The sequence below is a fragment of the Ranitomeya variabilis genome, chromosome 7 (assembly GCF_051348905.1).
Source record: "Ranitomeya variabilis isolate aRanVar5 chromosome 7, aRanVar5.hap1, whole genome shotgun sequence".
In the NCBI taxonomy this organism is placed as follows: domain Eukaryota; kingdom Metazoa; phylum Chordata; class Amphibia; order Anura; family Dendrobatidae; genus Ranitomeya; species Ranitomeya variabilis.
The window spans coordinates 212710815-212731779 of NC_135238.1; the positions used below are offsets into that span (position 1 = coordinate 212710815).

A 20965-nucleotide genomic window follows, 5' to 3' on the forward strand; every position below is an offset into this window, starting at 1 on the left:
ATCGTAGCTTGATGATCCTTATTTTATATAGTCCATAAAAAAAATGTACCAAGTGAGACAGCAGTAGCGTGTTAACTTCTCGATGAGCATCTGAGAGCCACATGAAGAAACTTGAGATTCCGAATCTGGACTATTATATACTTTATTCTGTGCCACTTACAGAAAACTTGAGTAATGCCCTAATGAGAGTGGCCCCATACCTTGTCCTTATGTGCCCTAGTTGAATAAAAGTTCCACATAGTTCCGACAAGACTATTAATCTTTAAAAGGCCACTGACTCAGTTTTTGAGGGTTTCTTTTAGTATGTACAGTATTTAAATTAATTATTTTATTGATAGCTTGCAAATATTACATCTTAAATAGCAAGATTAAAAGATAAAGGTGCCCGTACCCATTAGAATAATGCATCCTGAAGCCAAGGTTGCCAATTTTGAATTGACTGGTCTATAATCCTGTCCCAAGTGTGTTTACGGGAGTGCCAACTCTCCTGTTGGGGAAAAGATGGATCAGGCACATTGGACTTCAATATTCCTGATCCCTTATTCTCAAAGGAGAAAAGCCTACGCCAAGGATTTAGGGCAGCAGATAATTCCTGGCTTCCCATTGACAACACATGTTGAGTTGAGCATGCACATTAATGGGGGATGTTGGGAGGAATAGCTGAGCTGTTGGTTGAAAGTGTTTTTCTAACAGCTTTCTAAGGTGTATGGGCATTTTAAGTCGTCTGAATGCAGCAGCCAAATATCAATATCTTCTAGACTTACAGAGTCAGTCTGTAGGTATAGTTTCATCATCTTCAAGAGGGGATAGGATGTTGAACTATCCTGTGATAGAACAAGTAGAGGAAGATCTAGAAGAACATAAGGCCATGAAATGATGAAAGTGTGCAATTACCTTGTCCTTGTAAGTGGACAGGAGGGAATGTGCTTCGGATCTACTTGTTGCAACTGATACATGACTGATTCCAATTAGCTCATAATGCCCAGTGATGAATGTTAGTCTGAATTTGTTGGCATTTCCAAGCAATCAGTAGGCTTCCCTATGTCAGGCTAGCTGATACATGCTTGCAATAAAGTATCTTTAGAAATGATCAAATTGATGGAGTTTGTTTTATATCAGAGGGGAAATATCTAGACATGTTAAAGAAACTCTCCCATCAAAGTTTGTATCCTCTTAGTATATTGCAATCAAATTATACAGCACTGTGTACTTACAATTGCTCATTTTGCCTTTCTACCCAGCTAATTCTTCTCTTTTCTATTAGGTCTGTGACATCACATGATTAAAAACTGACTAACTGAATCCTTCTAAGCTCTATTTAGAGATAGGGGGTAAATTTTCCTTGTATGACGCATGAGTCACTGCAAAAGTCACTGATAGGGGGAGCAGGGAGCAGCTGAGTCAGGAGTTGAAAAGGGGAATGATTTATGCAGGGAAAAAATACTTCCTGTTTCTACATAGAGTAGAGGAAAAAGAAGAATTAACTGGGTAGAAAGGAAAAATGAGCAATTGTAAGTACACAGTGCTGTATAATATGATGACTGCAATATATTAAGAGGATAAAAAAAAATTGATGGGAGGAGGAGGGCTTCTTTAAGTCAGTGTAAGCAAACATTTGCTGGAACCATGATCAAAGGCATATATTTACATCTGCAAAAATAAAGGCGTATTACAATGTTGTTGGTAAACTGCTAGGGAATTTGTGGCGTTAAATAAGTGCGTAAAATAAATATTTAAGTTCTTGGTTTCTTGCAAAGAACAGAATGTTAGAAACTTTGTAAATTTTGCTAATAAACCTAATTTGTAACAGGGGTTGAATAATTTTATTTGTAACTGTATTTCGATAATAAACATTTATTAACATAATTGTGTAAAGTGCACAAACCATATAGTTTCAAGATAAATGGCCCTATGTGTTTGTGTCGGAAATAAGATTAGGAGCACGATAACTGCATAATATAGGCTCTGCGTTGGTTCTATGTGCATCCATCGTCAGCATTGACTTAGCTTGGTGCATTTTGCTCTTAGTTTTTCTAACTTGAACACTTCCTTTAGATGTGAAGGCTGCTTTCCGTTGGGTTATGTAAACAGCTGGCACTGAACCAGTAGAAGTAAAATATGTTTTATTTATCATTTGGATATATATATAGTTTCTTAGTGGCTCATAATGCCTAAAAAGCAACTTCATGAAATATGAAAATGCATTTTGTAAAGTTCACGAAGATGAAGGCTTTGTAAAAGTTTAATTAAGTTTTCTTATCCAGCGTGGGCTGAATTATTGTTTAGCCGCCTTCATTATATGGTCCTTTAAAGGTCTAATGCCAGAGAAACGCTATAGTTGTAGGTTTCTTTTCAATTAACCGCTGCCTGTTCACCATATCTTGCTTAAAACACTCAAGGAAGCTGGAGTATAATCTGCTGTTTGGTAGGGTCATCATTCTGCATAACTTTTTATAAGTCTAGAAATGAGAGGACACGTCAGGTCTGATAATGCTATTAACAAGCAGATATAGGGTTAATATGCAGGTTAATAGCGTTAAGAAGGTGCCCCACTGCTGTACTGAAAGTGTGGCACCTGGTAGAAAATTAACTTTATTTCTCCCATGAGCTGCCGGATTTCAGTCATGCAGGCGTGGCTGGAACAATTGCAGTCACCACGTACAGCACTGAAAACGACGGTTATAAGTACTGCCCCATACTGATGCATTGCTGAGCTGGCTATCAGTCGATGTACTGGAATGCATTTACAGTCCTGCATCACTGAAAGCCGGCTGCTCCTGGGAGAAATAAAGTTCATTTTCTCCCAGGTGCCTCAATTTAAGTACAGTGGTCAGGCACCTTCATAAAGCTATTAACCTGCAGGTGGATCCATGAAGCCGCACGTTAGGGTGGACACACGGACCCCGGGCGACTGTACAGCAGTCTGTCAAACATGGGAATGATGAGGACTCAGAAAACTGTTAAGACAAACAGCAGGCAAACTGGCAATGCAGGACATTCTGGAAGTCATGGGGCAGAAGGACAAAAGTTGTAAAATGGCAGGTCTGACGCAGGCACACAAGTGTAGGTAATGTGAACAGTCTCCAATAAGAGTATGTGCCCATGATCTGTATTAGCTTACCCGTGCAGTCCAAATCACTGCATTCTAGGTTACAAGCACAGTGGATGGGATTTCTAGAAATCCCATGCCCACTGTGTTTCTATTTGATGTTGCGTAAACTCACTTGCAGTGCGGGTTTATGAACCACAGCATGTCAATTATTTGTAGCAGAGACACTAATCTCCACCGCGTTGTGTCACCCATAGCCATTGATTACATGCCGTAAATTGGCATGGTTCAATGAACACATGTGGATTTCCCTGAGTGATTAGAAATCAGCGTTTTGGATTCAGCGAAAATACTCTGCGTCCAAAACGCTACTTTGTCCTGATTGTGGGCACATAGCCTGACAGTTCAGGATGTTCACAGCAGGTAGTGGTGGGATTAAACAGCAGCAGGTGAAGGTATTCAAAATAGACTTCAATAATAATTCAAGAGGCAGACAACAAGAGATGAGTTATACTGCTGGAATGATGAAGAGTTCACAGAAGTCAGAGGACACAACAGAAAGTGAGGACTTGGATAAATGCAAATTGTCTCTTCAGGGAGGAAGAGGACTAGAACTCTAGTGCCACCTATTGGAAGTAGCAATCCTAACAGTCAATGTCGACCCTTTAACGAGCCTTGTCACATGACTTAGGATAAGAGCCAAACCAGAATCTCAATTTGCAGACACTGTGTTTCGGGTTACTGCCGCTTGTCAGTGCAAAGTGGAGATCTGGTTTGGCTGATTGAGAGGCATCTGACCGGGATCCAAGAAGTATCGTTTCTCCTTGCAGAGAGTGACATGATAAGCATGTCGAGGTGAGGAGACTTAAAGCCGCAATGCTCCTCTGGGAAATATGCAAATTGTCTCTTCAGAGAGGAAGAGGACTAGAACTCTAGTGCCACCTATTGGAGGTAGCAATCCTGACAGTCAATGTTGACCCTTTAACGAGCCTTGTCACATGACTTAGGATAATAGCCAAACCAGAATCTCAATTTGCGGACACTGTGTTTCGGGGTGCTGCCCCTCATCAGTGCAAAGTGAAGATCTGGTTTGGCTGATTGAGCGGCGTCTGACAAATTGAGATTCTGGTTTGGCTATTTTCCTAAGTCATGTTACAAGGCTCGTTAAAGGGTCAACATTGACTGTTAGGATTGCTACTTCCAATAGGTGGCACTAGAGTTCTAGTCCTGTTCCTCTCTGAAGAGACAATTTGCATATTTCCCAGATGAGCATTGCGGCTTTAAGTCTCCTCACCTCGGCATGCTTATCATGTCACTCTCCGCAAGGAGAAACGATACTTCTTGGACTTGGATAAATTCAGAATTCAAACACAAGTCTGTAAGATACAGTTCTGGTTTAACGTTCAGACCTGGGTGTGTCCAAATGGGCAGGGAGATGATGTCATGCAGGCCACTTGTAAAACCCGATGTGGAGCACAGCTGAGAGCAGTCACCATAGGAGAAGGAGGCAGAGCCTTGCCAGGTCGAAACAAATATGTAGCAATCTGTAGGTCAATAGCATTGTTAGATCTGAAAAGTTTCCTTTAACCTTCATCTATTAGATTTCTTTGTTTGATTGCTCTGGTTAGTAGCTGTTTGTAAACTAAACTTCATGTAAAGATTTTTTTTATATAATGTTTCCAAAGCAGTAAAGCAAAAACTCTTAACTAAGCAAGAAAAAAGTACCGTAATTCTCAAGACTGAGGTGTCTTTCTTTACCTTTCCTCTTCCCTCAACATATCTAAAGATGTCTGGTGTGAAATGGCCAGCTTTTAAAAAAAATATGATTTTGTGGTACTCTGTGGGGAGATGGTTGTGCTGTATATGACCATCCATTGGTTTTGATGTGAGTTGCAGCCTGCAGTGGTCTAACATTTCACACGAGTATATTGAGTTCATATCTTCCCAAATTGAGTCCTACTTCTTAACAAAATTATTGGAAAGGTAAGGGTTGGACTGATTTGTGCAATTTAGTCACAGATGCCAAGTGTGGAAAAGCAAGGTCAAAATCTAAGTTGCAACTAGTGTTGAGCGATACCGTCCGATACTTGAAAGTATCGGTATCGGAAAGTATCGGCCGATACCGGCAAAATATCGGATCTAATCCGATACCGATACCCGATACCAATACAAGTCAATGGGACTCAAGTATCGGACGGTATCCCTGATGGTTCCCAGGGTCTGAAGGAGAGGAAACTCTCCTTCAGGCCCTGGGAATCATATAAATGTGTAAAAGAAAGAATTAAAATAAAAAATATTGCTATACTCACCTGTCCGACGCAGCCGGGACTTCAGCGAGGGAACCGGCAGCGTTGTTTGTTTAAAAATCGCGCTATTACTTGGTTACGTGAATTCCCGGCTTGTGATTGGTCAGGTCGGCCATGTTGCCGGGACGCGGACCAATCACAGCAAGCCGTGACGAAATTACGTCACGGCTTGCTGTGATTGGTCCGCGTCCCGGCAATATGGCCGCCCTGACCAATCACAAGCCGGGACGTCACGGGAGGCTGGACACGCGCTCATTTTAAAATGGGCGCGTGTCCAGCCTCCCGTGACGTCACGGCTTGTGATTGGTTGCGCCGCGATCAACCAATCACAAGCCGGGAGGCTGGACGCGCTCATTTTGAAATGGGCGCGTGTCCAGCCTCCCGGCTTGTGATTGGTTGACCGCGACGCAACCAATCACAAGCCGTGACGTCACGGGAGGCTGGACACGCGCCCTTTTTAAAATGAGCGCGTTTCCAGCCTCCCGTGACGTCACGGCTTGTGATTGGTTAATGGCGGCCATGTTGCCGGGACGCGGACCAATCACAGCAAGCCGTGACGTATTTTCGTCACGGCTTGCTGTGATTGGTCCGCGGCCCGGCAACATGGCCGCCCTGACCAATCACAAGCCGGGACTTCGCGTAACCATGTAAAAGCGGGAATTTTAAACAAACAACGCTGCCGGTTCCTGCGCTGAGGTCCCGGCTGCGTCGGAGAGGTGAGTATAGCGATATTTTTTATTTTAATTCTCTATTTTACACATTTTAACATTAATGTTGTTCCGATACCCGATACCACAAGAGTATCGGAATCCCGGTATCGGAATTCCGATACAGCAAGTATCGGCCGATACCCGATACTTGCAGCATCGGAATGCTCAACACTAGTTGCAACCCATCATCCTAATTGTACTTGACATTACAAACATCTGACAAGACAAAATGGTAGAGTGTGTACACTCACCGGCCACTTTATTAGGTACACCATGCTAGTAACGGGTTGGACCCCCTTTTGCCTTCAGAACTGCCTCAATTCTTCGTGGCATAGATTCAACAAGGTGCTGGAAGCATTCCTCAGAGATTTTGGTCCATATTGACATGATGGCATCACACAGTTGCCGCAGATTTGTCGGCTGCACATCCCAAAGATGCTCCATACAAGGCAGGATGGATCCATGCTTTCATGTTGTTTACGCCAAATTCTGACCCTACCATCCGAATGTCGCAGCAGAAATCGAGACTCATCAGACCAAGCAACGTTTTTCCAATCTTCTACTGTCCAATTTCGATGAGCTTGTACAAATTGTAGCCTCAGTTTCCTGTTCTTAGCTGAAAGGAGTGGTACCCGGTGTGGTCTTCTGCTGCTGTAGCCCATCTGCCTCAAAGTTTGACGCACTGTGCGTTCAGAGATGCTCTTAGGCCTACCTTGGTTGTAACGGGTGGCAATTTGAGTCACTGTTGCCTTTCTATCAGCTCGAACCAGTCTGCCCATTCTCCTCTGACCTCTGGCATCAACAAGGCATTTCCGCCCACAGAACTGCCGCTCACTGGATTTTTTTTCTTTTTCGGACCATTCTCTGTAAACCCTAGAGATGGTTGTGCGTGAAAATCCCAGTAGATCAGCAGTTTCTGAAATACTCAGACCAGCCCTTCTGGCACCAACAACCATGCCACGTTCAAAGGCACTCAAATCACCTTTCTTCCCCATACTGATGCTCGGTTTGAACTGCAGGAGATTGTCTTGACCATGTCTACATGCCTAAATGCACTGAGTTGCCGCCATGTGATTGGCTGATTAGAAATTAAGTGTTAACAAGAAGTTGGACAGGTGTACCTAATAAAGTGGCCAGTGAGTGTATCTAATGTTATGTGTGCAGTTGACAAGATACTAGCAGAACTTAGGCTCTGGGCAACTATGGTAATTGAGGATATACAGCCTTCAACTTAACTTGTTCCTAGAGAGAAAAACACCTTGTATTGCGTGAAGAAATTTGTCCACTATATATGAGCAACCAATGAACCTAATATAATTCTAAAATATGCAGTAATTTATTTATTATTGAATTTAAATTTATTTTTTGGCTAGTTTTTGCATGGTTTTCACTTCCGTCTAATTGTTTGTGCCTTTTTTAAAGCATTTTATATGTGTTCACCTGTTTTATGTTATGTTTGCCATTGTGGACAGAATTTGGGGTTTTCCCGATGAGTTCAAATAATTCATCAATTGCAACTTTTTAAAAAGGTCATAAGGTCCAATTTATCAAATCTTTTACACCTAAAAAAATGAAGTTAAAGCTTTGAAAAGTCTCAAAACTTTGTCGCAAATTCAAGGTGCACCAAAATGTTGTGACTTTTGACGTTTTCACACCATTTCCTCCCAGCTCTGCCAAAATGGTGAAGCAGAGGGATGGTGCCACAACTCCTGCCAATAATGATGAGGTGTGACGTTCCCTATGCTATAATCTCACTCTGGAGTGAGATTTTTGACATGGCATGCCCCACTCATCAGATTCTTCAGATTTAGGCTTCTGCCTCTTCGTGAATCAAGAGCATCTGACTCCACCACACCCAATCATCAAGATTGGTGAGAAAATCGCCAGTCTTGTTGAACCAGATCCATAGTGTTTTTTTGCACAATTCTGCTTCAGTTCCCCCCTGGATTGATTTTATGTATACCAGGTATTTTGGCGCAAATTTTGCACTTTAGCTCTACGTCCAACTTTTTGAGCTAAAAAGTCAAAAGACAAAATTGTAGAGTATTTTTTTATTTTGCAAAAAATTCATGAACTACGTGGTCTATTTTTTTTAGCAATTTGGCACAAAAAACAACAGCAAATGCCAAGAGGCAAAATAAGAAAAGTGACTTCAAAAGTTTGCAAATGATGAATCTTGCCCATACTGGGTGCGTAAGAAAAGGTGACTGTAGTAATCCCAAGAACTGTAGTAATCCCAAGAAAAATATTTATTTATGTGACATTAGCAATGCCAGCTGTCGCACAAAAATTGTGCATTGCATATTTTGTATAAATAGTGACAATTTGTAGATTTTCATCCAATTCTGTATGAATAATATAGTAGTTTACCAATTAAAAGTCACCTGTCTTATCCCCAGGTGTCCTGTCATTAGTTGCATCCAGAAGAATGTATTTATAAACCATGAAGTTATTGCTGTTTTACATTTTGTGTATTTTCAGGTACTCAAGGGATTTCCAGATTGTCTACAAGCAGACATTTGTCTGCATCTCAACCAAACGTTGCTACAGAACTGTAAGGCATTCACAGGAGCGAGCAAAGGATGTCTACGAGCCTTAGCCATGAAGTTTAAAACCACGCATGCGCCCCCCGGAGATACTCTCGTACACTCAGGCGATGTTCTCACAGCATTGTATTTTTTATCGAGGGGCTCTATTGAGATTCTCAAAGATGATATAGTGGTAGCAATTTTAGGTAAGATCTTCTAGCTTTTCTGAACATGCACTAAAATGATGATCATTAGTAGTAGATATTCAGATGTCATGGTCAGATGTAGGACAATCAGATGAACCATTATATGTTTACGGATGGTCCCTGATTAAAAAAAAAACTTATCTCTTCTTGATATAATTGATAGACTTCCTTTCTCCTTTTTTTTGCAAAATTAAAATAGATGAAGATAGCCATACAGAATTGTCCATTTGCAAAATTCAGAGATGGTTGTCTTCCAAAATATATCCATCAAAGTAGGAAGATGGAACTAGGGGAACAGAGAGCTATAGAGCATCCAAATCTTGAGATCCGATGGTTTATTGTCTATGCTTTGTTCAATGATGAAATTTCAGACATAGGTCGTTATTCATCAAGACCAGCGTTGCATCAATCAGACAGTCTGTGACATTCTGCCCCTACCTTCAGTCATTTTGGTGGGGCTAAGCGAAACTTCAAAAATGACAAGATTTTTTGCACAACCTTGAGTTGCACAAAAATTTAGCAAATTGCCAAATTGTTTTAAGCCAGATCTCTGGCGAAAATCTTTGATGAATTGGGGCCATAGTGGCTACCTATGCGACCAAGTTAGCATTAATATTGCTCCAGTGATTTAGTAGAACTTCCTGGTGGTCTAAAGAGTGTTTCATATTAGGGTTTTCTTTGTATTAATGTTTTTATTGAACATTTTTGTAGTTCTCATTAGGTGACTTGGTGAACTAGTTGACATGCTTGCTGATGTATGTTCACCCTGGTGGTTGATCCAATAGTTTAGTGTTATATTTCTGCAATCTAGTGGTGTTTTATGTTAGACATTATGCATTACGTTAAATGTTTCAACAAGAATTTTGATTTATATTCTTCTGTTTCATGATTGACACAGATTGAGTAGCTTTTATACTTGCGGTCCCACTCTAAATGGTGTTTTATTCGACTGTATTTTAAAAGACTTGTTTCTCTCCCTTCAGGCAAGAATGATATTTTTGGAGAGATGGTTCACCTTTACGCCAAACCTGGGAAATCAAATGCTGATGTGCGCGCTCTGACATACTGCGATATGCACAAAATCCAAAGAGATGACCTGTTGGAAGTTTTGGATATGTATCCTGAATTTTCTGATCAATTTCTCACAAATCTAGAGTTGACTTTTAATTTAAGAGATGAAAGCTCAAAGGTTTGTGTTGTTTGTATATTTTCAATGATGATACCATAGCTTGGATTAACCTAGCATAGATTATCCTTCTAAGCCTTGACCTAAGCTACACAGTAGACCATGTCAGAGCAGCTATGCACCTGGGAGGTTTGATGACATTGTCCAACAGAAGACGCAGATTCCTATGTTAAAGTGGTTGGCCATTTCATCTTTATTTTAACCAATGTGTTGGTGACACTAATATGCAAGCATTACATGTTCTCCCCCTTCCTCACATGCTGCACATATCTCTTGTCCAAAAAAAATGGCTTCTGATGGAGACCAGGCCTGTCTAACAGCCTCCTCCAAATGAAAAGCTGCACATTGGAAAGATATTTTGTTGATTTGGAGGAGGCTGATGGACAGATCTGGTCACATGCGCCTCCATCAGTGGCTATTTTTTTGACAGGAGGTTCGTGCAGTATGTGAGGAAATCATGTCCCCCCACAAAATAAAGATACAATGGCCAACCTCTTTAATCCTGAATAACCCTTTAAACCCAGTAGTTTCTTTTTGGCCACCATGTGCTAACCACATATGCAGCCATCCGTGCAACTAATTTCATCATAGAGGCAAAAATGTGCCAATATATGTGGACTCCATGAGCATGTGCAAAGTCACATCTAGTGGGGATAATTTATTAAACAATTTATTTTTGTTTGGACAACTTCTTCCTATGTAAAAGGAAACCTCCAGGGTTGAGAGTGTAGAACCTACCCCCATTACACCCATATACTCTATTAGGGCATGTGAAAAGGGGTTATCTAGCTCATTAGTTTTAGAAATACCCTGGTTTAGGGAAAGAGAGAAAAAAAGAGACAAGTGCGGCGCTTCCTCTGAGCATAATACGATTTTACCAACAGTTAAAAAATTCTTTTAGTTGTGGTTATGCTCACCTTCTATCGGTAAGAAATGCACGTTGAGATTCTCAAGGAATCAATTCTTTAGGCAACTCTTCTCCGTATGTTGTATAATCCGATAAGGTGTGCAGCTCACTTTGGAGAACTATGTGTTGATTCTGCTTCGGATCCACGTAGGTGGCGAATTCAAAGGGAAAATAAACTCCAAGCAAATGTGGCGCTAAGCACCTACGGATTTTTTGAATGCATCCACTTCCAGTGAAAAATGTTAATAAAAAATGTTTTCTTTTTTTTATTTTGAGAAAATAAATGAATTTTTATTAACATTTTTCACTGGAAGTGGATGTATTAAAAAAATCTGTAGGTGCTTAGCGCCACATTTGCTTGGAGTTTATTTTCCCTTTGAATTTATAAAATTTGCAAGAAATATTCTAATTTGATAGTTTCATTTCCTTAAAGAAATGATTCAATAAAGAATACATATCGTTATTTTTATTATTATGCTTATATGACGCTATCATCACTGTCCCCATTTGGGCTCACAATCTAGATTCCCTATCAGTATGTCTTTGGAGTGTGAGAGGAAACCGGAGTACCCGGAGGGAACCCATGCAAACACAGGGAGAACATACAAACTCCTTGCAGATGTTGTCCTTGGTGGGATTTGAACCCAGGCCCCCAGCTCTGCAAGGCTGCAGTGCTAACCACTGAGCCACTGTACACACATGAATGATGATTGCCAGGGTTCTGACCCTTGGGATTCTCAATTATCATGAAAGTGGGTTCTTAAAATTTCCTGTGTGAATAAAGCAGTAGTGAGCATGTGCGACCAATGTCTGTAGGAGCAGTGGTCGCACATACTCACTACCACTCTTGTCTCGCAGAGATGTTTGGAACCTTCATTCTTTGGAGTGTTTGTGGTCTCAGCCGCCAGACCAGCAGCGTTTTACATTTATGAGGCAAACTAATTACTTGACAATCCTTTTAATAATAGCAAGTACAACCCATACACCATACATCGGCCTGACTTACTGTCATACTGATTGAGTGCTCTCGATGGTCTGAGTAGGATGTGTTTACCAGCGGCATTACGCTACAGTTAGCGGTGTAATAAGCCGTATGTTTATGAGCTACATACATAAAATCGCTTTATTGCTACCATAACACGATTTTCTTAGATAAGCTTTTTGTATCTCTGGGTTATTATCATGTATGTTTCATTACTCAGGCTGCACTCCTAAGATCACAAGCAGATGCTAACTATGACCGAGAGACCTGCAATCTCCGAAGAAGGAAATTATCTTTTAAAGGAAAATCAGATGAAGGTAATTGTATTTACTGTAGTTATTCATTTACACTCAGTCCGGATTTATGTCTGTATTCTAGTCCTATATATACGTTCTTCAATCCAGTTATTATCCAGCTCTGGATTTATATTGAATGGCTGGGATTTCCTGAGGAGAAAAGACACAGGGTTTAGTATCCCCTTATCAGTAAGGTCTGGCCCGGATGAGATTTCAGCTTCATAAGTATCCTGGCAGCCAAATTCACATGACTTACCGTTTTTTTCGGATTATAAGACACACTTTTTTTCCCAAAACTTTTTTGGGGAAAATGGGAGTGTGTCTTATAATGCGGATATACCTTACCGGCCGCGGTGGAGCAGGGTCCCAGGGTCGCTGCTGGAGGAGGCAAGAGTGGAGCGTTGCTGCATGTTGCAGGCTGGGATGAGGGGGTGTTCGGATGTGCGCCGCTGCCGGTGTTTGGTGGTGCGGGGGGCTCTGCGGACATTTTGTGAAAGCCCTGCACTCACATGATTTACTATGCGGTGGACTCCGGGAAATGGCTACTGGGGGCAGCACATGTGCAGATAGAGATCTTGGCACCAAGATCTTGGGAGATGAGATCTCAGCGTTGAAATTTCATCAGAATTTTATTATTTAAAGTGACCCTGACAGCTGATACATGCTGCCCGATCCACATGCAGCATGTATTTGACATGGGCTGCAGGATTCCAGCCATATACTGTATATTTCACTTTGAAATGCCTCAAGATTTCAGAGAAAACCATAGTTTAACCCCTTCATGACCTTGGGATTTTCCGTTTTTCCGTGTTCGTTTTTCGCTCCCCTCCTTCCCAGAGCCATAACTTTTTTTATTTTTCCGTCAATATGGCCATGTGAGGACTTATTTTTTGTGAAACAAGTTGTACTTTTGAACGACATCATTGGTTTTAGCATGTCGTGTACTAGAAAACGGGAAAAAAATTCCAAGTGCGGTGAAATTGCAAAAAAAAGTGCAATCCGATACTTGTTTTTTGATTGGCTTTTTTACTAGGCTCACTAAATGCTAAAACTGACCGGCCGCTATGATTCTCCAGGTCATTACAAGTTCATAGACAGCCAACATGTCTAGGTTCTCTTTTATCTTAGTGGTGAGAAAAAATCCAAACTTTGCTAAAAACAAAAATTGTGCCATTTTCCGATACCTGTAGCATCTCCATTTTTCATGATCTGGGGTCAGATGAGGGCTTATTTTTTGCGTGCTGAGCTGGCGTTTTTAATGATACCATTTTGGTGCAAATATGTTCTTTTGAGCGCCCGTTATTGCATTTTAATGCAATGTCGCGGCGACCAAAAAAACGTAATTCTGGCGTTTCAAATTTTTTTCTCACTACGCCGTTTAGCGATAAGGTTAATGCTTTTCTTTTATTAATAGATCGGATGATTCTGAACGCGGCGATTCCAAATATGTGTAGGTTTGATTTTTTTTTTATTGATTTATTTTGAATGGGGCGAAAGGGGGGTGATTTAAACTTTTTTATATTTTTTTTAGTTTTTTTCCATTTTTTTTAAACTTTTTTTACTTTTGCCATGCTTCAATAGCCTCCATGGGAGGCTAGAAGCCGGCACAACGCGATCGGCACTGCTACATAGCAGCGATCAGATCGCTGCTATGTAGCTTAATTACAGGCTTGCTATGAACGCCGACCACAGGGTGGCGCTCACAGCTAGCTGGGATCATTAACCATAGAGGTCTCAAGTGACGGGGGTCAGCGATGCGCTAATTTCCGGCCAGTTAAATGCCGCTGTCAGTGTTTGACAGCGGCATTTAACTAGTTAATAGAGGCGGGTCAATCGCGATTCCACCCGTCGCTATTGCGGGCACATGTCAGCTGTTCAAAACAGCTGACATGTCCCGGCTTTGATGCGGGCTCACCGCTGAAGCCCTGCATCAAAGCGCAGTATTTGACCTCGGACGTACTATCCCGTCCGAGGTCAGAAAGGGGTTAATAGCTGCTGGGGACTAAGCCGCATTTTTAGAATAGATGGGTCCCCGTTGGCTTCTCTTAGCCTGCTGCCCTGTATTGAGAAGTCTCTGCCTACTTGCGCATATAGGCGGGACCTGTCAATCCAGATCAACAGGCGGGGAGAAGCCGCCAAGGACCCACCTGGCCGACTGGTCTCCTGTCCTGTTTCGGTTCCCAGTAGCTATTAAAGTATGTATTTCTCTGAAACACCGGTGGATTAAACACATATGCTTGGAATCGTGCCACCATGGCCTCATGCATACTCCCTGTGGATCGGGCAGCATGGTCACTTTAACTTTATTACCCAGGTTCATCAAAACTGGAGTTTTGCACGGCAATGCTGATGAGGAGACCGCCGCAGTAAGATGTGCTAAATTCATTAAGAGGCCTAATTAAGAAATGTACTCAACTTTTCATACAAAAAGTTCTCATAAATGACCGGACTTAATAAGTAAATGCCAAATGTTATATACATTTTTTTTGGGCAAATACAAGTTGTTTAAAATGCTCAAACAGTTTTATGCCAGAAATTAGGCACAAACTGTGTATAAATAGAGAACTTGGAGAGTTGAATCCAAAAAAATAGAACGCATTCCCAAAACTAATCAAAAGTTGACAAAATGTAGATGTTCTACCGTGCTGCTCCTTGGTAGAGAATGTTTGGTTTAGAAAAAAATAAAAGCTGAAGACCGAAAAGACTGAGAAAAGTGCTGTAAACGCAAATCTGTTATAGCGCTGACCACATGTTTGCCACATTTCGTTATCTATTACCATCCTGCTTACAGCGCACCACTCCTCTGACAGGTGAGATGTGTCCACAGGTGCCTACAACCAGGATTCCTGCACGTTATGTCACTTCTCATTCTCGTTTTTCATTTTTGACAGAGGTGCTGACTGAGAAAATTGTTTAATTAGCAGCTCGTTGGTCTCTTTTGCTGACCTTTCTCTGCCAAATCTAATGTTGAAACTTAGATTTCAGGTGGCGTAGCCTGGAGGGGTTTAAGTCCGCTGGTAAAAGCCAAGAAGGTATATTAAGAAGGAACAAGAATGAGAAACTTGCCAGTAATCATCAGCAGGACATAATTGTAGTGTACATTCACCCATATTATCAGGATCAGCCAGCAGCTGCTTTAGTTGCTTGTGGTTCTGGTCTAAACTGATCCAGATATTTGCAGCCTTTGTGTTCTTAATATAATTCCCTAGCATATATATTAATATTTAAATCATTTCCTTTGTGAGCAATTTGGGTAATAATGTAGGTCAGGCAATGGGAAATCAAATTTCTGCATCAGTGGAGACCTACAGATTAGAGCTGCTGTAGATCAAGTAATAGATACAGTACATACACGGGGTGATGTTAAAGGGAATCTGTCAGCTGGATTTCACACTCTAAACTAAGTATATGCGCATGTAGCTCTTTCAAAGACAAGTCCAGCAGGGGCGCCCTAGTCTATCCCTGCCCCCCCTGTATTACTCCTGAAGGTGGAAACGCCAGGTTCTCATACCTATCTATGTTCCTAAAGGCCCCGTCTCACATAGCGATTTACCAACGATCACGACCAGCGATACGACCTGGCCGTGATCGTTGGTAAGTCGTTGTGTGGTCGCTGGGGAGCTGTCACACAGACAGCTCTCTCCAGCGACTAACGATCAGGGGAACGACTTCGGCATCGTTAACCCTAACCCTAACCCTAACTTATACCTTATCTTATCACTCACTACACAGGGAGGTGAGGGGTTCAAGTATATAGGAAAACACTAATCAGCCAGACAAGGCAAAACAGACAAGGATAAAAGAAAACTACAATTATACAAAATACACTCACCAATCAGAAAAACTCTCTAACCTCCACCTCCAACTACTGAACTTTCTCCTTCACCACCAAACCAGTAAGTAGAAATATCACTGGCAACTTCCAAGAGCCAGTGGCAAGTTATGTACCAGAGGGGAGCGGCCAACACAGAACAGCTGAGACAATTCAGCATGGAGAGCTCCAGGAGATCAACTGAACTGATTAACCCTTGCCATGACAGCAAGGAAACCTGCACTGTTTAATACGATGGTGAAGCAGTTCTAATAAGTGCAGGAGTTCGTGTAACTAGGTGCTACGATTGTCAGACCCCACTTTGTCACGGTATCCTTGTGGCAGTTTGTAATTGAATCGAAAAACTGCCTGAAAGACTGCACCAGAGAGTTGTGGTGAATGGCTGCTGCTCTGTCTCCAGTTATAAGTGGTGTATCCTAGGGTTCAATGCTGGGTCTGCTATTATTCAGCTTATTTATTAATGATACAGACCAGTGTTTCCCAAACTCCAGTCCTCACGGCCCCCACGGGTCTTGTTTTCAGGATTTCATTATTGTTGCGCAGATGATGGATGTATTATCAAGGCACCAGGAATTCTCTCACCTGTGCAGCACTGTGGAAATTCTGAAAACAGTTGCCGTGGGGTGCGTGAGGACTGGAGTTTGGGAAACACTGATATAGATGATGGGATTAATAGTGTTGTTTCTGTTCTTACAGAGGATAGAAAGCTATGCAGTATAGAAATGTCTATGGAGGATGTTCATAAGTTACAGGCTGACATGGACAAAATGAATGTTTGTGCACCCGCTTGGCAGATGAGAGTTAATGTGAAGAAATGTAAAGTATCAGGGCACAAATAACCTGCGGGCACCTTATGTTGTAGAAGGAGTCAAACTAGGAGAGTCACTTATCGAGAAGGATCTGGGTGCCCTTGTAGCTCACAGCATGCAATGTCAATAAGCTGCTTCTAAAAGCTATTAACATATTGTCATGTATTAAAAGAAGCATAGACTAAATGTATTCATACTAGAATAGAAAAAAAAAGGTTTGCAGGACCCTGGTTCAGCAGTTATCTTGTTGGTCTATGCCTGCCAAACTAGAGCCCTGCAAACCTCCTCCTACTTAGCAGCATTCCAGTAGGCTAATGGGCTTGACATGTCACACGTTCAATGTGTGCTAATCAGTAGGCAAAACATAATTAGCAATAATTTACCAATCTTTCAGCACCTTGTAAATAAAACTTCAGTTTTATTAATATTTAAAAGACCAATGCTATACACGCTAAAATTAAAATACGGTAGTTCCTCACTGCCTACCAATGATAATTGGAGTGTATTCTTATTATTTATCATTTATATCAGCCTAATATAGATGACCCAAAAGTCATTATCTCAGTAAATTAGAATACTTTATAACACCAGCTTAAAAAATTATTTTTAAAATCCGAAATGTCGGCCTCCTGAAATGTATGTTCAGTCAATGCTCTCAATACTTGGCCAGGGCTCCTTTTACATCAATTACTGCATCAATGCGGCGTGGCATGGAGGCGATTAGCTTTATGTAATGACCAACACATTGCACCCCATCCTGTGTCATTTCTTCTGTTTCACTATTTCTATGATTGCAGTTTGTTAAAATGATAACATATGGCGCTCGGCTAAAGACGAATTTCATCGCCGGTTTGTGCAAAATTTTATTTTGTTAGATGATGTTAAAAATATCAGGAAAAAAAATAAGTCGTCTTAGTCATGTTTGGAACAGATCCTGGCCTTAATCATACAGAATAAAAGTAGAAAATGACTCCAAATGTGAATGATAAAAAAGTTCTATAAATGCAAATGAATAACTTGTATATGGAAGGCCGCTGCCGATGCTGTCTCATTGTGCCAAAATTGTAGTAAGAGGGGCGAATGGTACTGCTTCAAATGAACACTCCGCCACCTGCAGACTAGAGCAGGAAAAGATTGTTTTAAATTAAAAAGTCCGACTAGGGTACATGGGCCATCCATAGGACGGTCCCTCAAAAATGGTGACTGGTGTGCACCATATGTGTGTAGGACAAGTCATAAGACACTTGGGCCTGCTGCAGGATCAATGAAAACATAACCTAGATATATTCACGGTTCATGTGTTCTCCTTTGATTCTGTAGAGGGGAGTAAAGACAACAGCCAAGAATATTCCGACAATTCCATGGATAATTTCAAAAATTACTCGTATAACAAGAGAAATGCAGATAAAAGGAGAAGTGGCTCATCTTCGCAAGTTTCTTCCATTAATGAGCAGAAGCCCTTATTTTCAGAACTCGGTGGCTTTAACTCTACTTTCCCAAAGCCTTCTGCGCCTCAGTTTGAAGAAGCTGTTTGTCCTTCTGAAAAGATAACCCTTACAAAAAGAAGTCTGTCTTACCGAGGTAAGAAATGTTTTGCACGTCCCTATTAAAATTCCAGGTTTTTGTTAAGTTAAAAAAAAAATCATACCAAGATGAATCATTTTAGGACTTTAATATCGCCCATAATGTGTAGAAATCCATTGACAGTTTGACAGGGGTGTGTAGACTTCTTTTTATCCACTGTACATGTATAACTGATGATTACCGTATATAGTATGTGGAAGGTATAATGACCAAAATCTGGGACCTGACCCCCACCTGAAATTATCACAAACACATTGCAGGCATGTTATGAAGTCTTCGGGACTAATGGACAAATTGTAACCTATGACTTCCATATATTTCAAACACAAGCATGGCCACTTCTCCACATTTTTGGGGTAGATGGCAGAATGTTTGGTGGAGACCTCAGACCACATGTGCCATATGTCCTCATTATATTCTCTTTTCGCGTCCGGCAGTTGTGTTCCTGGCCAAGGAATGAGGCAATTTTTTTAGCTTTTACTTATAATTTCCAAGTCAACCTTTCATCCAATGGGTCAGAATTCATCAGTATTTTTGAGCCAAGTCAATCTTGGGGCCTTTATTTAACTCTGACATGACCTGCTTTTGCTATAGGGCACTTGTGTAGCTGTATAGTCTGCCCCTATGGGTTTCTTTGCCCCTGTTCCTAGCTTCTTATTTTACCCTGCTCTTTTCGCTGCCTCTATTCATTTGCTCTCTAAAGTATAGGATTTAGGGTGTAGGTCATATGTATGAAATCATCAGTCTACTTTTCCATTTTTCATAAACTTTAATGTAAAAAAATGGATACAGTAGAAATTTTTTTTTAGGTGTACAAAAAAGTTGTCTGCACAGCTTTTTTGCTAACGGAATGCTGCTGAATTAGTTCTAACGTATGATACTGGACATGTGAACTTAGCCTAAGGAACCTCCCTATTCTGTCGGTCATTCAAGTCCCAGAGATCAGACTTCTACAAGTCACAAAATAATAATCTATTCAAAAGAATAAGTCATCGTTTGTTCTTGGAAAGCTTCATAACAGGGTGTGTCTCACAAATGATAGATTTGCTTTTTTCCATACTACCTTTTGAAAATAATACAAGTTAGTCTATGTTCACATGTCCAGTAACGATTCCATTAGAAAGGAATCCAGCAGCAATCCGTTAGCAAAAATGTTCTGGAGGCACAACTTTTTAGTTCCTTTTTTAAAAACTGATCACTGCTGGGTCCATTTTCTTACCATTGAAATCTGTGGACAACAGATCCCTTTTCCATAGACTTCAATGTTCAAAAAAAGTGGATCTGCTCAACTTTTTTTAACGGATTACTCCTGGATCAGTTTCTAATGGATGATTACTGGATATGACAACTTAGCCTGAAATGTTTGTCCCTGGTACAGTTACATGGCCATAAATGGGACTGCACCAGCTTGGTGACCAGTATTTGGACCCCTGTAATCATTCATTGATGACCTATTTATGGGTGTGCCATAATGCGTAATCCCAGAAATCTATGTTAAACAGCAGATTGTAGTCTTCTATTTGGATCGTCCTTTGATTTTATAGCATAGTTGCTAACGTTCACAAATTTCCTGTGACTCTTAGGCTGATTGGGGTGCGATTTTTGTAAACCACCTTCAAAAGTCAAAAGAGGATGGGGCAGGTGAGGGGTGTTTCCAAGAGGGGAGGAGTGTTTCTGGAAAGCTCTGAGGCAGGATTTATACATACCAATAAATGTTGGCAACCGTCTAATATATGTTTTATTTTCTTTAAATTCACTTAAATCTCAAGGGAACTGGATAGAATTCCTCTCTTTAAGTAGCGTCTGGAATTTTTCAACCGAAGTTTCCAATATACTCTCAGGTTGGTTGAAATCGGGGTCAGATTTGTGTTTCTGCACCATTTCTATAAGGCCGTTACGTTTCTTCCTTGACTCCTCAAGGAGTTTCTGTTCCTCTGTGAGCAAAATTTGCATAAACCCGATCGATGATTCAATGAACTCCCTGGTCCAGGCTGCAAGTAATTGGGGGCTTATGGTGCGGGGTGAAGGTTGAAGTGTAATTCTAAGGCCTCTATGTGCGATTCCCTTAAAACCCCCTTATATTCCCTTAAAAGTTAATTTTTATTTTTATAAAGACTATTAAAAATTGCACCTATTACCAGTGTAACATACAATAATAAAAAAAGGGAGTCTTCACCTAAGGAACAAATTGTGTCCTTATACAGAGTGAAGAGGAACTCTCAAAAATATAAACAGATATCATACTCCGTTTACCAATCTAGATCAGAATTAAGTCCTAGTACTTATCTTTAGAACTTATTTTAGGTTACCTAGAAACTTTTAAGGCGTGGTGGGCGATTAAAGGACTTGAGCATTATATCAGAAACAAAATCGTACCTAGAGGCCTAAGAATTACACTTCGACCTTCACCCCGCACCACAAGCCCCCAATTACTTGCTGCCTGGATCCGGGAGTCCATTAAACCCTCAGTCAGGTTTATGCAAATTTTGCTCACAGGAACAGAAACTCCTTGAGGAGTCAATGAAGAAGCTTAATGGCCTTAAGGGTGCAAAAACACAAATTTGACCCCG

The 20965-nt window shown here is 41.0% G+C and overlaps 1 protein-coding gene across 5 annotated transcripts in view; it reads left to right on the plus strand.

Annotated features, from left to right (window-relative positions):
• Window positions 1-20965, plus strand: part of KCNH7 (potassium voltage-gated channel subfamily H member 7) — a 345394-nt gene that overhangs the window by 296264 nt on the left and 28165 nt on the right. For 3 of the 5 annotated variants that reach the window (XM_077272821.1, XM_077272823.1, XM_077272825.1), the window contains 4 exons: window positions 8547-8799; window positions 9783-9988; window positions 12095-12191; window positions 18132-18392. In XM_077272821.1, the coding sequence (XP_077128936.1) occupies window positions 8547-8799; window positions 9783-9988; window positions 12095-12191; window positions 18132-18392 (817 nt within the window). The remainder of the gene's footprint in view (window positions 1-8546; window positions 8800-9782; window positions 9989-12094; window positions 12192-18131; window positions 18393-20965) is intronic. The other 2 variants (XM_077272822.1, XM_077272824.1) reach the window with 1 other exon arrangement.